The sequence below is a fragment of the Phocoena phocoena genome, chromosome 6, assembly GCF_963924675.1.
Source record: "Phocoena phocoena chromosome 6, mPhoPho1.1, whole genome shotgun sequence".
NCBI lineage: Eukaryota > Metazoa > Chordata > Mammalia > Artiodactyla > Phocoenidae > Phocoena > Phocoena phocoena.
The window spans coordinates 107,536,494-107,551,045 of NC_089224.1; the positions used below are offsets into that span (position 1 = coordinate 107,536,494).

Consider the following 14,552-nt stretch of genomic DNA (forward strand, 5'->3'; position numbering starts at 1 on the left):
GTTGGCAAGAGCCGCATGTCACTCAGGTCAGCTCCTCGGTGCTGGGGCGGCCCCAGCCCAGTGAGGCGCCTGGTGCACATCTGTCCAGTGAATCAATGTGCCGGCTACAGACAGGCCCTGGACTCTGTGGTTCCTGCTCCCTCCAGCAGAGTGTCCCAGACAAGCCCAGAACTGTACAACTCGGGGGAGACACCAGGACCACCATCATGTGGGTGAAGCTGCTGAATGTCCAGCTTTAAAGCCGACCTGAACCCGTCTGTTGCCTGCATGACGGGGTCACAGCACAGGCGCTCATAGTGATTCTTCTCCCGGCAGCCAAAGTGCTTGATAATTTGCACTGCAGTTCAGTTCAGCCAACACTCGCTAAGCGTCTACTCTGTTTCGGTCACTGGTGTACAGAACGAGTGTGTAACACGTCACGGAGGTATGAAGTATGAATGCTGTGGATGTAGATAAACATGAGTAATATCTTTCTCTCTCCCTCTCCCTCCCCCTCTCTCCTGCCCCAGCGCCCGCTATGGGCACTGGCATAAGAATAAGGCCCCAGGGGAGTACCGCAGTGGTCCTCGCCTCATCATCTTCATCCTGGGGGGCGTGAGCCTGAATGAGATGCGTTGTGCTTACGAGGTGACCCAAGCCAACGGAAAGTGGGAAGTACTCATAGGTGAGTGGGGTGTGTTTTCTAGAGGGAAGGGACCGCTTCACTGCACTTGGACTCCATTCCATGCTTTGGTGTTTCATTCTGTCTTCGGTTCTCTGTTGCCCCTGAAAAACTTAAGTCCCTAGACATGTTTGTGGACGGCAGATGCTGAAGAGCGAAGGGTTCCTTCCTCATGTCTGCACTGTGTCTCTTGACGAGTGGCAGCCCCATGTGGTGGGAAGAGCCTGGTCACAGATTCCAAGAGACCCAGGCTGATATTCCTGCTCTGCCACTGCCACATGGGTCACCTCGAAAGTGCCTCTCCTCTCCACGCTGTTATTTCCTTACCCACGAAAATGGGGTTAAGAGCACCCACTTACAGCCTGAACTAGGCCTGGTGCTGGCCCGGGGCTGGGGGGTGGGGGGTAGGGTGGTGTCAGTTTCCTGGCCTCCAGCCTCACGTCCAGAAGACGCTCAGTGAACGGACGGTAAATGATTACCGGCTCCTTTACTTGTCAGTTGGAGACGCACAGACGAGGAGTGAGAGCAGGTACTGCCTGAAACATACTGGCCTGACTCCTGCGCTCTGCTGAGGGTGCCCCCAGCCAGTTCCTGCTACTTCAGGGTCTGTCATACCCCTTCTGGTTATTTCCTGCTGGCTTTCCAGAAGAAAGGAAGTAACTTATAAGAGCTGACTTAAGGCAGGAGGAGAAGATTTTTCTCCTTTTTCATGCCTACAGGAGCTTCTCCAGTTTCTCGGCTGGAAGAGGAAGAGTGAGCTGAGAAAAATCTTGCTTTCTCCAGACGCCTTCCTTTTGTCCCATCTTGTCCTTAACAAAATGGAGTTGCACCTGCCCAGAGTACCTCTTAACATTGATTGGCAAGAGGTGATCAGCACCTACTGCCCTGGCTGGGCCCCGCCCGGGCCCCGCCCTTGCCCCGATCTCAATAAGATGTGTCAGTTTTATACCTCCACTTTGGGGGGACCAAGGCGCAGTGCCCCCCAAGCTCTCAGAGTGAGCAGGTTCTGCAGACCAGTCCATGTGGCCGTTCCTGGGTGTATCAAGATGGAGCTGGCACTGTCTTCACAACCTGCCTTCCAGATACCACCGTTCATTGGGGAGCTCGCACCTCCCCCTCCCCTCCCCACTCCCTGAAGCCTCCCCTGTCTGGTCACCGTTTCTCTCTGTGTTCTTTCCTTTCTGGTTACGTGGGCCCCTGTGCCAGAGCTCTCGGTGTTCCCTGCTTGCATACGTGTTGCATGAGCGTGTTGGCTACCTCTCTGCTGAAACACAGCTTTCCTGGGCAGAAGCCGTCACAGCCAGGCTTCGCTGTAACCCCCTCTTCCACGCTGGCCCGACCCGAGGTTCCCTGTTGGGAGGTGGAGACCCGGGGAGACAGGATCGCCCCTGCGGATCGGTGGAGAGGCCTGGTGCAGACCGCTGACGCCCGCTGTGTGGCCCCGCCCGCTCTGTGCATGCCGGGCGTCCTCGTGGCCCATGTGCGCATGCGCCGCGTGTGCACGGCGTGTGCTCCGCGCGTGCGCGTGCGTCTCGCTCTCTCGTACCTCATTGGCTGCATAAAACGTAGGCCTAAGTTGGCATGTTCCGGTAACGTACCTTTGTTCAAGCAGTCAGCCGGCCTCTGTTCTCCCGCAGGTTCTACTCATATTCTCACTCCCACCAAATTTCTCATGGACCTGAGACACCCCGACTTCCGGGAGTCCTCTAGGGTATCTTTTGAGGATCAGGCTCCAACAATGGAGTGAGAGCCAAAGAAACAAAGTAAAAGCAGCTTATTACAGAAAAGAAACTCTTCCACTCTGAAGGGTTTTCTTTGATTTATTCCGTCACTCTCTTTATTTTTCCCTTTTCCGTTTATTATTTATTTGATTTCTTTTAACGAGAAAATGCTTGCAGTTCTTAACACCGATTGAAAATGTGTCCGATGCTGCCCTCACCAACCCTACCCTGAGCCCCACTGGGCTCCAGCTTGACAGCTCGCTCATGCCTTGGGTTACCTGTCGCCCAGTCAGACAGCTGCAGCCCTCTGGGCTTTAGACCAGAAACAATCACAACTGCTGTGCACAGTCCTCCAGAGGGAGCTGGACGTGGAGGGATGCCACAGGCGCTGTGCCCCAGCCTGCTGGTCCCGGGGTGAAGTTGTGGGCACAAGGCAGAGAACACCAGGCAGCCTCCAGGTTGTGATGTGGTGTGGGAACTTGAGAGTGAGACCAACAGGTGTTCAGGGGACAGTCCTGTCCAAGGCAGAACTCCAGTGGAGATGCCAGTTGGCACACGATCATGAGGAAAGCTTGGCAGAGGGCGTTAGGGTAGACTCCCAGTTAGTGGTAGTTAGATATGTCAATACCTTTTTCCCAGGACAGACATTTATCCTGAGGAACAATTTCTAAGGGGTGATGGGGTCATAAGCCACCTTGTACATGGTGAACTCCAGCCACCGGTGGAAAGAGCTCATGTCTCCCGTTCCTCTGGGAAAAACAGCACTTAACAGTCATTTGCTCTTTCAGTAATTGTTTTTTATTTTAATTCTCCTGTGGATCCTTTCGAGAGTTGAGAATCATACCCCTCTCTCCCATTGGAGTTTCCTGGTCAGATTGAGAGCCTTTGGGTAGAAATCTGTTCTCCACGCTATGTGCTGTTTATATTTTTTAATTTTTTTTTTTTTTTTTGCGGTACACGGACCTCTCACTGTTGTGGCCTCTCCCGTTGCGGAGCACAGGCTCCGGACGCGCAGGCTCAGCGGCCATGGCTTACGGGCCCAGCCGCTCCGTGGCATGTGGGATCCTCCCGGACCGGGGCGCGAACCCGCGTCCCCTGCATCGGCAGGCGGACTCTCAACCACTGCGCCACCAGGGAAGCCCCATGTACTGTTTTTAAAGAGCGTCTTCTCTCCCACCATGCTCGTGCCTTTATCTCAGTTACCCGGGAACCCATTGTCAGTTTGGCAGATTACCCAGGTTTTGTTCTTGTCCTCATTCCTTCCTCTCTCTTTCCACCCTTCTTTTGTGCTGGAAATCTCCCCTGACCTGTTCAGATGGCAGGCTGACCCTGAAGACCTCACTGCACCATTAGTCATTCTTTAGTTTCATTACACATTCTGTGATGAGGCCACGTCTTGTGTCCCTGACTTCCTCTACTCTGCTGAGGATGCACCCTAGAAATGTCCCCGCCCCCACCCCGCGCTGAAACGTGGCCCTGTGAGTTACAGAGTGTGAGTCGCCTGTCAGTGAGCAGCGGACAGGCATGGACTCTAGCCTCAGCTTGGCCACAAGCACCTGTGTGACTGGGGGAGGTGGTTCCCACTGGGTCACAGCACACAGAACACAGGGAGGCTGGATGGCAGGGCCCGAGGCTGCTCGGGCCCTGTAATGCAGTCGTTCAGTTGGTGGCTTAAACCAGGCAGCACTCTGGCACACTCTCTGGCGACCCTTGGGGGAATGGACATCAGAACCCTGGCTGGGTAACACCAGAAGTGTGCTTGTTTTTTTAAAGAGAATAAGCTCCATCCACGAAGGGCTTGCTCTAAAGGTCTGCACCGGAGGCTGTGCTGTTTAGCTCCTCTTTCTTCGCCTGGGCCGGAGATAGCTGCCCCAGGGCAGTAGGGAGATGAGAGGCAGCAAGTGGTCGTGAGTCAGGACAGCGGGGCTGGCTGTGGCCCCGGCTACCTGCCATCCTGCCCAGGCTGCCTTCACCCTAGAAAGCGAGGCCACTGGGTGGTCAATAAACGTGACTTAAAAAACAGCCGTTGTTCAGCAGCACCTTGGTAGGTTCGTAATCAGAGGCATCTGGTTCTCGTGCAGATGGCAGGTAGGTGGACGGCATCTGCTGCAAGATGTATTTCGAGGCTTCGCAAAGGACAAGTGAGCAATGACAGACCACTTGCAGAGTCAGAAAGAATCACAAACCCAGACCCCAGGGGCTCCTGCTAGGATTCATTCTGGGATTCCCTGCTTTGGAAGATGCCTCTTCTTTGCACACTCCTTCCTCTGTTTTATGTTCAATCGACAGAGAGGCCTCAGCTGCCATCAGAGCAGAGCGAGCACGAACAGACTCTGGCTGTTTGCTCCTGGCTTCTGAAATGCTTTGTTGAACAGTGTTGGATTTTAGAGAGTTCAGTTAAGAAAAAGTGAGGCACAAAGCCCTCATACCAGGGAGGTCAGAAAGCAGGTGAGCCTTCCGACTTGCCCACTTCTGTTGCGATTGTCCAGGTGACCAAAGCTGAGGACACTGCAGGGCGTTAGCGAGGCTGGGTGGTCTCCTCCCCCACATTGGTGTTTGCAGGAACTTAGCTTTTAAGGGATGGGTTTCCCCTGCTCAGCAGTGAACGAGCGTCTGCCGTGGGCCCTGTGTGGGTACCAGTGCTGTGCTCCATCCTCCTGGCCCCGCTCTCTCCTCCCGGCCCCTCTCTGTCCTGGAGCCGAGGCTGGCTCCCCAGGGCTGGGCTGAAGGGAGTGGGCATGGATAACTGAAGTGCACAGATGCCACCAAGCCTTGGCTCAGTGTCCACTAATCAATCCATCATTTCTCTCAACTGTCTAAGAAATGAAATCTCTTTTATTTTTTTCTTTTGCGGTACGCGGGCCTCTCACTGTTGTGGCCTCTCCTGTTGCGGAGCACAGGCTCTGGACGCACAGGCTCAGCGGCCATGGCTCACAGGCCCAGCCGCTCCGTGGCATGTGGGATCTTCCCGGACTGGGGCGCGAACCCGTGTCCCCTGCATTGGCAGGCGGACTCTCAACCACTGCGCCACCAGGGAAGCCCCAAAATGAAATCTTTTGATTAGATCTTCACCTCGGTGCTCTAGGTGGTTTATGTTAAAAGTATTGACCATTAGGGAATGTCCAGGAGGCCTCAGGAACTGATGAAAGGGTGCTGAAAGGCTGGCTTAGACCTATTACAGAGCACTTAACATGGGAGAGTTTGCTTTTTTTTTTTTATGTTGAGTACTTTGCTTTATTCTAGATCGGGGTCAGATAAGTTTCATTTTTCAGTGGGACTCAGATTTGAATCTGAACGCAGAGCTGATCCAATGCCCAGCTGCTTTTTCAGCGTTCCCTTACACATCCCCTCCTGGGGCAGGAAGCCACAGGGCCCCCAGAATTGAGAGCAGTGGCATGGCTTCTGGGCCTGGCTGTGCCACTGACACGCCTCACCACGCTGGGCATCTCGGATGTGGGTGGGCAAGACCACTGTCCTCCACGTCTGGCAAGACCATCAAACTCACCTGGGCTGCTCTTAAATATCCAGTTTAAACCTGTCGTTCACCGGTACTGCCCTCAGTAGTCTGAGTCAGCAGGACTGTTTCAGCCAAAGCCAGGAACAGCTCGACCAGCTGATCTGTGGGAACTCCTGTGGTTCTCAGGCGCCGTCCGTGAGGAAGGAAGGACTTTGTCCTGGCGGAGGTCAGTGTGTCTGGCCCCCAGCTTTGACAGTCTGGATGACTTTGTTTTGGAGACCACCGTTCACGGTTCAGTGTTGCAGTTATGTAGAATAAGAGGGACCCTCAGAGCAGTAGAACCCACTTGCTGTTCTAGAGGGCCTACATGGTCAGCCACCTGTGGGTTCAAGTGAGAACATTTGCAATGTTTGTGGTGGTGAAAAGCTTGACCAGGGTATTGAAGCGATACAGCTGATTGTGTGGCAAGAATTGGCCCTCAGGTGATTTGGATTAACACCAGCTGGTCTGCATCCTTTAAAGAGACCAGGTATTGATAGTTAGGGCCCAGGGCCGGAACTGTTGCCTGATACTGTTGGTCCTGGAAGTTTTCTGCTTTCGGTCAAAGATTGGGAACACCAGATGGTCAGCAATCAGATAATATCCGGAAGTTCTGAAGCGTGGATTCCTTCACCTCCTTCTGGCCTCCCTCCAAGTCCTGAATCTGCGCATAAGCAAGGGTAGGGGACACCTTGGGGTAGGCATCTGCTCAGAGGCCTTTTGGCTGCAAGGGAGGACGTTAGGGACAGTTTCTCTGGAACATGCATTGCCTTAGCCTAGGTAGCCCCCAAGCTAATCCCCCGCACGGAGTTCCCAGCAGCTGTCTTTCAGGTATAGGCACTCAGACTGCTGCATCGAGTTGAGATTTGGAAGGCTTTCATTCTGCCAGTGGTTCTGGTCAGAATTTGGTAACGTTTATCCCTGTTTCCTCATTTGTGGAGCAGCCTGTGACCTTTAGGACTAGTAGAAAGATAAGGTCACAGAAATGAGTGTCTTCGGGGGAGAGGGGGACACACTGCTGAAACCGGTGTCACATTTGCCAAAGGAGCCTCGAGTCTGCAGAATGAGTCAGCTTTGGGCGCAGGGGCTGGCGCAGGCTGCACTCTCAGGGCATCCCACTCCGCACCTCGGGGAAGCAGCTGGGGACTGGTTCCTCACTCAGCAGGCCCTGGTGGGGGCTGGGGCTTGAGCTGCAGAGAACAGGATGTTGAGAAGCCTCTCACACCAGAGAGGGCTTCACCAGTGTTCTGGTCTGGACTGACCAGGAAGGCTCCAGGCTGCAGTGCCAGCAGTCACAGGTCAGCTGAGCAAGTAGCGGTCAAAGGCATAGGGACCCTGGTATTTGGAATCACTCCCGACAAGCCAGCCAGAGCCTTCTTTTGCCTGCCCTCAGGGTGGAAAATCTGGCATCCCGTGGTTTCTGGTCCCCTCCTCATGTGAAGGCCCACTCACTTGGCCGCATCTCCAGGGAGGCACATTTTCAAGCACGGGTCTCTTTTGTTCAGTTCTTCTCTCCCACCGGGATCTCTTTCTTTGAAGCCTACTGCCGCATGCATGCAGGCCTCATGCTCACACGCCAGTCACTCCTGTTCTGTTTAAGTCCATGTCCAAACCACACGATCCATGCATCTTTTTTTACTGCACTTACGAGATCTCTCTCTCTCTCCTTATGAAAAAGGACTTCATTTTTTTTTTCTGTTTTCTTTTTGCAGTAGAAGTATATCTAATTCCATTAGCTTAAATTTTTGCAAGCATTTCTAACCTCTTACAATGCGCGGTCTCTGCAAGGTAAGGCCTCAGGTACCCCGGCCCTTCCCCCTTCACACCTGAGGTCCCTCCCACCACGCAGTCCCAGCCAGCGGGCTCCCGGAAGGCAGTGGCTTCCCCCAGGTGCTCTGCCCATCCTCTTCTTCCTCCCTACCTGCACCACTCTTACCACACACAGTCCCCGCTGCTAACCCCTGCCCCATTCCCAGCCTCTTCCCAGGCTGTGTGGTTTGGAACTTCTCTCCCTGGCTTCACCTTGAGTTCAGGAGAGAATTAGAAGTGCAGCTGCCCTGTCCCCTGGCAGATGGCAGCGCTGAGCACTGATGGAGAGGCGGGCTCCTTCCTTGGTACAGCCCGGGACCCTGCCCAAGCCAGAGGGTGTGTTCTGTTTATCCACAGCCCTCACGTGCCTCCCAGGCCTACTGTGACAAGGCCCCAAACCCCAGTCCCCAACCCCTCCCTGCATCTGGGTGGGGGAGGGGGAACAGCTACAGCTCTGGGGATAGAACAGGGCAGGAAAGGGGAAAGTGTTCGAAACCAGAGCTGGCAAGCTCACGGTCTTTTCTGCCTTCCTCCAGGATCCACGCACATTCTCACCCCACAGAAACTGCTGGACACGCTGAAGAAACTGAATAAAACAGACGAAGAAATAAGCAGTTAAAAAATAAGCCACGCCTCCAAAAAACGAACCCTCTCCCCAAAGTGCTCGCAGCCCTGACCACCGCTGACCGCCTCGGTTCCTTTGCTGACCCCCTTCTCCCTCCATCGCCTGCCCCAGCTCTGCACGCCTGGCCGGCACTGTCGCCAGCTGCGTTCTCGTGTTTGGTGATGCCCTCTTCTCGTTTGAAACAAAATAATGCATTGTGTTTTTTTAAAAAAAGAGTACCTTCTAGATGTATCCTGGAGATGTTCGGTGTGAGGGACGTGCTGCTGGAGGGCTTCTGAACTGCTTAGGACGATGAATGGACACCTGCTCCCCGTTGGTCATGATTTTATGACCTTGTACATAAGCCAGCGTGACGTGTGCACATTGCTTGCGTATGGGAAGGTAGATGTTTGGGTGTTTTTAAAAACCCATTTGGGATTGTTCCCGTTCTTGTTGGGAATCACTGAGATGTCCGTTCTTGGAGTATTTTAAACTGAGGATTAATCTGTTATCTTCAGTTCCTACCCCTCAGTGCCAGCTCTCATCCAGATAAGCTTGGAAGTGAAGCTCAGGTGACATCTCGAGAGGTTTGAGCTGGAGTCGACCTCTGCTCTCCCCAAGGGGTTCATTCCCCCCCTCCCCCGTGCTGGAGGTAGGGGCTGGGGGCGTCCACGGGAAGTCAGGCTGGGTGCCTGTCGTGGCTCCCTCCCTGGCCGCTGCCGCAGCGCTGTGATCCTGTTCTGTGGTCTGTCACTGTCCCCAGATGAGTGAGGAGCAAGCTCCCACCGGGGACCTGGGTCCCTTGGAGAAGCAGTCAGACCTGGTCCTTCAGACCAGACGCCATCTTTCCCCAGGCATCACCCCCGACAGAGCTGCTCTCAGCAGGGTCAGCCTGGGTAGAGCTCACGGGACAGGAGCGAGCCAGAGCAGAGTGAGTTCCGCAGGCTCCTGGTCAGAGGTCCCTTTCCTGTAGAGCACTGTCTGTGCCCCTGACACTTCAAACCACCTGAAGGGTAGCCCAGTGGATTTATCCAGACCCTGATCCCACTCAGGTTATCCTCCGTTTAAGATACTTGCTAATACTTTATTTTGTGTAGTGTGGGGTCATATGTCGTCGTGCTTGTAAGAGAAAACGATCATTTTATTCTCTGTATAAAGACGTAGCTGTATAAGGCTTAGCTCTGATGCAGACATTAAAGAAGCAAATGCAGGAAGGACGTCTCGTCGCCCTCAGGACTCAGCAGCTCGTTCTCCGGAAGGGAGCGCACTCTTTGTTCTGCTGCTGTTGTGAACTATAATGACAGTGGAAGTCACAAAAATGTCCCGCGCCCACCCCCACCCACCCCCTTAGCCCCTGCAAACCGTGTGTGTATATTACTGTCTTGTGGCATCGTCACTGCAAACGTGCTGTGTGCTAGTTCTCCGCGGCCCTCACTTCCCTTTCAGAATATACTCCTCACCAGCCCCGTTAGATGCATCGTGGCATTCTCTTCTCAAGGCTTTGAAATCTCCCCTTTGCACTCAGATTAGTTTTCAGGTCTGTCTCCCTTCCCCCCCTTACAAGGTCTCATTTCCTTAGGACAGACTGTAGGGACCTGCCTTGGTTTGTTTCTTCTTGTTACTGCTTGTTTTGTCCCCTGCCCTTGACCAAACGATCGATGCTCATGCTTCAGGACCTTGTTTGTCCGACATGTTGGTTTTCCTTTCTCTGTTATTTATATAAAAATAATTTATCAAAAGGATATTTAAAAAAAAAAAAGCTAGTCTGTCTTGAAACTCGTTCACCTTGAAATGATCAGAATCTCAGTGTTTGAAAGTATTGAAGCACAAACATGTATCATCTCTGTACTGTTCTGTACTAAAGCACTCGAGTCTAATAAATAAATCAGCGCCCATTCACGGTGTCCAGGGTGACTCGCGGCCTGGTTTTACTTTGGGGAGCGGAAGGAGAAAGGCTTTGTCAGTGGTCCACTGGGGAGGAGCCCAGCCACCGCTGGCTGTGGCTCGGAGCCTTCCGGATCCATTCACTGTTACTTGCATTAGGATCTAGAGCTACCTGGAGTCTGGAGACAATCCATGAAGTGTGTACTACACTGCCTGAGACCAGGCAGTTCTTCCAGAGTCCTGTGTCTCTGTATATAGAATGTCTATCGCAGAGACAGCACAGCTCTGTCTTGGCAGGTGGCGCCCCACTCGAGCATTTGGTGCCAGTGCATTTCGGGCACGTGATGAGGTCATTTTATCTGTGTTACTGCTGTCCTCCTCCATTCCTGCCGCCACACCATCTAGCCTTCCGATGAACTTATTTCCAGATCTGAAAAGTGTATCCTGCCGGTCATGAAGCCTGTTGGTGACCTGGAGAGACTGTGATGAGTTTGGTCCCAGTGGGGAGGGGACCCTTAAGTTAGGGTTGGAGTCAGACTGGAAACCTGCTAGAATACTGGGTGCAGGGGTGTGGGGTTCTTTGTAGGATCTTCCGTTTCTACCCTTTTGTCCCCAGCCACCCTCATTCAAATTCTAATCTCCCTCATACTGTTAAGAAATCCAACACGTCAGGGCCAGTTGGTGGAAGGTGCATCTCCACAGCCAGGCTATTGTCTGGTGAGACTTGCCTTAAGGGAGGTAATGATGACATTTATTGAGTCCCTGCTCCTTGTCAGGCCCCCTTGTATACCTTGTCTTTTGGGTGGGTGCTCTCCCCATTTTACAGATGAAGGAGCTGAATGGAATTCCCTGGCGGTCCAGTGGTTAGGGCTCCACACTTCCACTGCAGGGGGCATGGGTTTGATCCCTGGTCGGGGAACTAAGATCCCGCGTGTCACAAAGCTCACTCCAGCAGGAAAGCATCAGACTCTCATCTTCTTAAATTAGTAGTTGCCTCACTGGTACCCAGAATGCATTGGAGTGAGATCCAAGATCAGAATTCTTCAATTCTAAATTGTTCTAAACTGAGTTTACATTAAAGCAAAGCCAGTACTGTCTGCTCCTTCTCCCCGGGGCCGTGTGTCCGCGCCAGGCCCACGGTCGTGGCTTGTTAGTCTCTCTGGCGCCTCTTTCCATTCCACCCCCTCACCACCACCACCCAGTGGCAAACAAGCATGGCCCTTTTTATGCTCCTGGAAGAAGTCCTGGTTTTCCTGTAACAGCACAAACGGAGCCTGCAGACCATTCCTCCAAAAAGGCTCCAGTAGTGTTAAATATTCTTGCGTGGGCCGGGTGTTCTGCAGCAAACCAAGGCATAGTAACTGGGCGATCCTGAACCAGGAGAGTCTGTGAGCTGCAGCCAGTCCCTCTGCCTTTCTGGAGTTTCAGGTCTAGGCTGTGGGTCTCAGCCAGACCCTGCTGAGGGGCCTGTACACCCACTCGGTGACCCCAGGCATTCGTTCCTGGGAGGCAGAATGGCGGAGTGACCAGGAGCACAGACCTCGGCATCAGGCCGGCCTGGGTCACATCCACCTGGGCCTCGTTCCACAAGACGGTGATGAGGGACTTGATCCCCTCCTGCGAGTGATGCCCGTGGAGGAACGGTGCTGAGCTGGCCCCACGGTGAGTACGGTAAGCGCTCGGTCAGTGTGGACGGCGTGATTCTGATCCTCAGCCAGGTCTGGGGAAAAAGAGTCAACACACACACTGGAAAAAGAAAACAATCAAATGTCCATCAACTGGAGGATGGATACATTGTTGTGTATTCAGTCAATGACTACTCTTAAGGCAGTTAAAAATGCATGACCTACACATAGCAACATGAGTAAACCTCAAAAACTTAATGTTGAGTGAACAAGTTACAGAACACATACAGAATGTGTGAGGTTTTTAAACCTCATAAAAAGTACTATAGAATACTTATGGATACCTATGATGTAACTGTGTAAAAACGTGCATGAGAATGGTAAATATACCAAAGTCAGGATATGGCTACCCACGAGGAGAGGATGGTTATTATCGTGTTGCCTTATAGCCCCAATCACACAATGAATCAGTGGCTTAAAAGTGCTTCATGGAATCAAAATCATATAGATAATAATTCTCATTGTAGTTAATGTATATTGAGCACTTATTATGTGCCAGACCTAAGTGTTTTATACGTATCTTGCTGAAGTTTCTCAACAACTCTAGGAGTTAGATGTCATTATTAACCCTACTAACACATGGGGAAGCAAAGGCACAAAGACAAAGGAACTTGGCCAAGGTTCCCCTGTTGGTACATGGCAGAGCCTAGATTTAAACAGGGTTGTCTGGGGACTTCCCTAGTGGTCCAGTGGGTAAGTCTCTGTGCTCCCCAGTGCAGGGGGCCTGGGTTCAATCCCTGGCCGGGGAAGTAGATCCCACATGCATGCCGCAATGAAGATCTCACATGCCGCAACTAAGAGCCAGTGCAGCCAAAATAAATAAATAAATGTTAAATGTTAAATGTTGGTAGTTGCTGAAAGTTCTAACCCTCTCATAAACTCAGGTATGTGGAAAGGGGCTTGTTATGAATAGCAAAAGACACTCCTTTCACTCAGGAAATTTCAAGGGTTTTAGGAGCCCTGTGCCAGAAATCCAGGGCAAAAAGTAAATATGTATATATACTTTATTATTACATATTATCATATTATTGTATGTAATACTATATATCACACAGCTGATAATGAAGTACGTCATTGCTCAAATACCACGACTCATTCTTGCAGAGATGTTGTAGATTTTCATAAATGTTTCTGCAGCTACTGTATGCCCTTAGAACAATTTCCAGACACTATTGTTTTTTAAATTTTTTATTGGAGTGTAGTTTATTTACAATGTGTTAGTTTCAGGTGTATAGCAAAGTGAATCAGCTATTCATATATGTATGTCCATTCTTTTTTAGATTCTTTTCCCATATAGGATATTACAGAATATTGAGTAGAGTTCCCTGTGCTATACAGTAAGTCCCTATTCGTTATCTATTTTATATATCGTAGTGTGTATATGTTAATCCCAATCTCCTAATTTATCCCTCCCCCCCTTTGCCTTTGGTAACCATAAGTTTGTTTTCTACATCTGGGACTCCTTCTGTTTTGTAAATAAGTTTATTTGTACCTCCAGACACTTTAAATGATTGTTTCTTTCTTAAAAAATAATCTTCACCAATTAAATTGTGGTTTTGCAGGGGGGAGGGTCCATCGAGCTCCTTTACTGTGCCATTCCAAACTCCCACCCAGGCTGCAGGCTGTCTTACTCAGTTAATAGATATTTACTGAGCGTCTACTATGTGCCAGCCTTCACCCTAGGCTCTGGGGATGTAGCCACGAATGAGACTGGGTCCTCGTGAGCTTATACTAGTGGTGGGTGGTATTATATCACACACACACACACACACACACCCTGAATGAATGAATCGCTCATGTTGTGTGCTCCATAGAGGTGGGCAAGGCTTCAGGCAGTCTCCCTCGGGGCTGGGCTTCCTCTCTGCAGAACCTCCTAGAGGCGGCAAAGCCCCCAGTCCACGGGCCACTGCCCTGGGCTGACGCTGCAGTCTGCTGGCCTTTGTGCGCCGTACCCACTCCTATCAGAAGACCTGGCTGCTGGAGCGGCTGCCGGACTTTGCGGTCTGGCAGCTCCAGCAGTTCCAGGCCACCAACACCAGTTCCCAAGCAGGACACAGAAGCAGTCATGAGAAAGTGTCCCAGGGGAAGAGGACGAGTCTGGGGTCCCAGAATATGGAGCTTTGGGAAGGCTCTCCAAACAAGCCCCAGAAAGGGATATCCTTGGACCTGGAGCATCTCCTTCCCCACCCCACCATCTGGAAGGCTGGCCTGGAAGCCCTACTGGTCACTCTTGCCATGTGAGTGCAGTGCATTTATAAGCCTGGCCCCGGCGACCCCCAGGGGCGACTCTGGTGCTAACAAAGGAGGGGGTACAGGTCTCAAAGCTGACGCCTTCTGTGGGCTCCAGGCAGCCTGAGGGGGCTGCTGGTCATGCTGTCCCACTGGGCTGGGGACCCAGAGCTAACTCCTGAGATGTGCTTCAGGTAAAAGAAGGAAGAAACCTGAGAGGCGTGACGAGGAAGGGCACTGGGGTGGCACCATGGAGGAGCTTTGCCTGGGCTGGGCTCCTCTGGGGCCCCCCATGCCCTGCTCAGGTGGGGGAAGGGCGGTGTCCAGCCGGAGTTGGGGGCATTGCTTTGGGCTAGAGGGGCAGGCCCCCTGCTGGCCCCAGGTCTCGGGCGCTGGGCCAGGTCAGTCTCTCTCTGGGGCTTCGGTGTCGCCCCGTCTGCAGTCCCAGGACTCGCTGCACTGT

The 14,552-nt window shown here is 52.3% G+C and overlaps 1 protein-coding gene across 1 annotated transcript in view; it reads left to right on the top strand.

Moving 5' to 3' along the window:
* STXBP1 (syntaxin binding protein 1) overlaps positions 1-2,408 on the top strand; it is a 28,715-nt gene extending 26,307 nt beyond the window's left edge. The window contains exons 17-18 of the mRNA XM_065880008.1: positions 510-664; positions 2,299-2,408. Coding sequence (XP_065736080.1) covers positions 510-664; positions 2,299-2,408 — 265 coding nt within the window. The remainder of the gene's footprint in view (positions 1-509; positions 665-2,298) is intronic.
* The last annotated feature ends 12,144 nt before the right edge of the window (positions 2,409-14,552 follow it).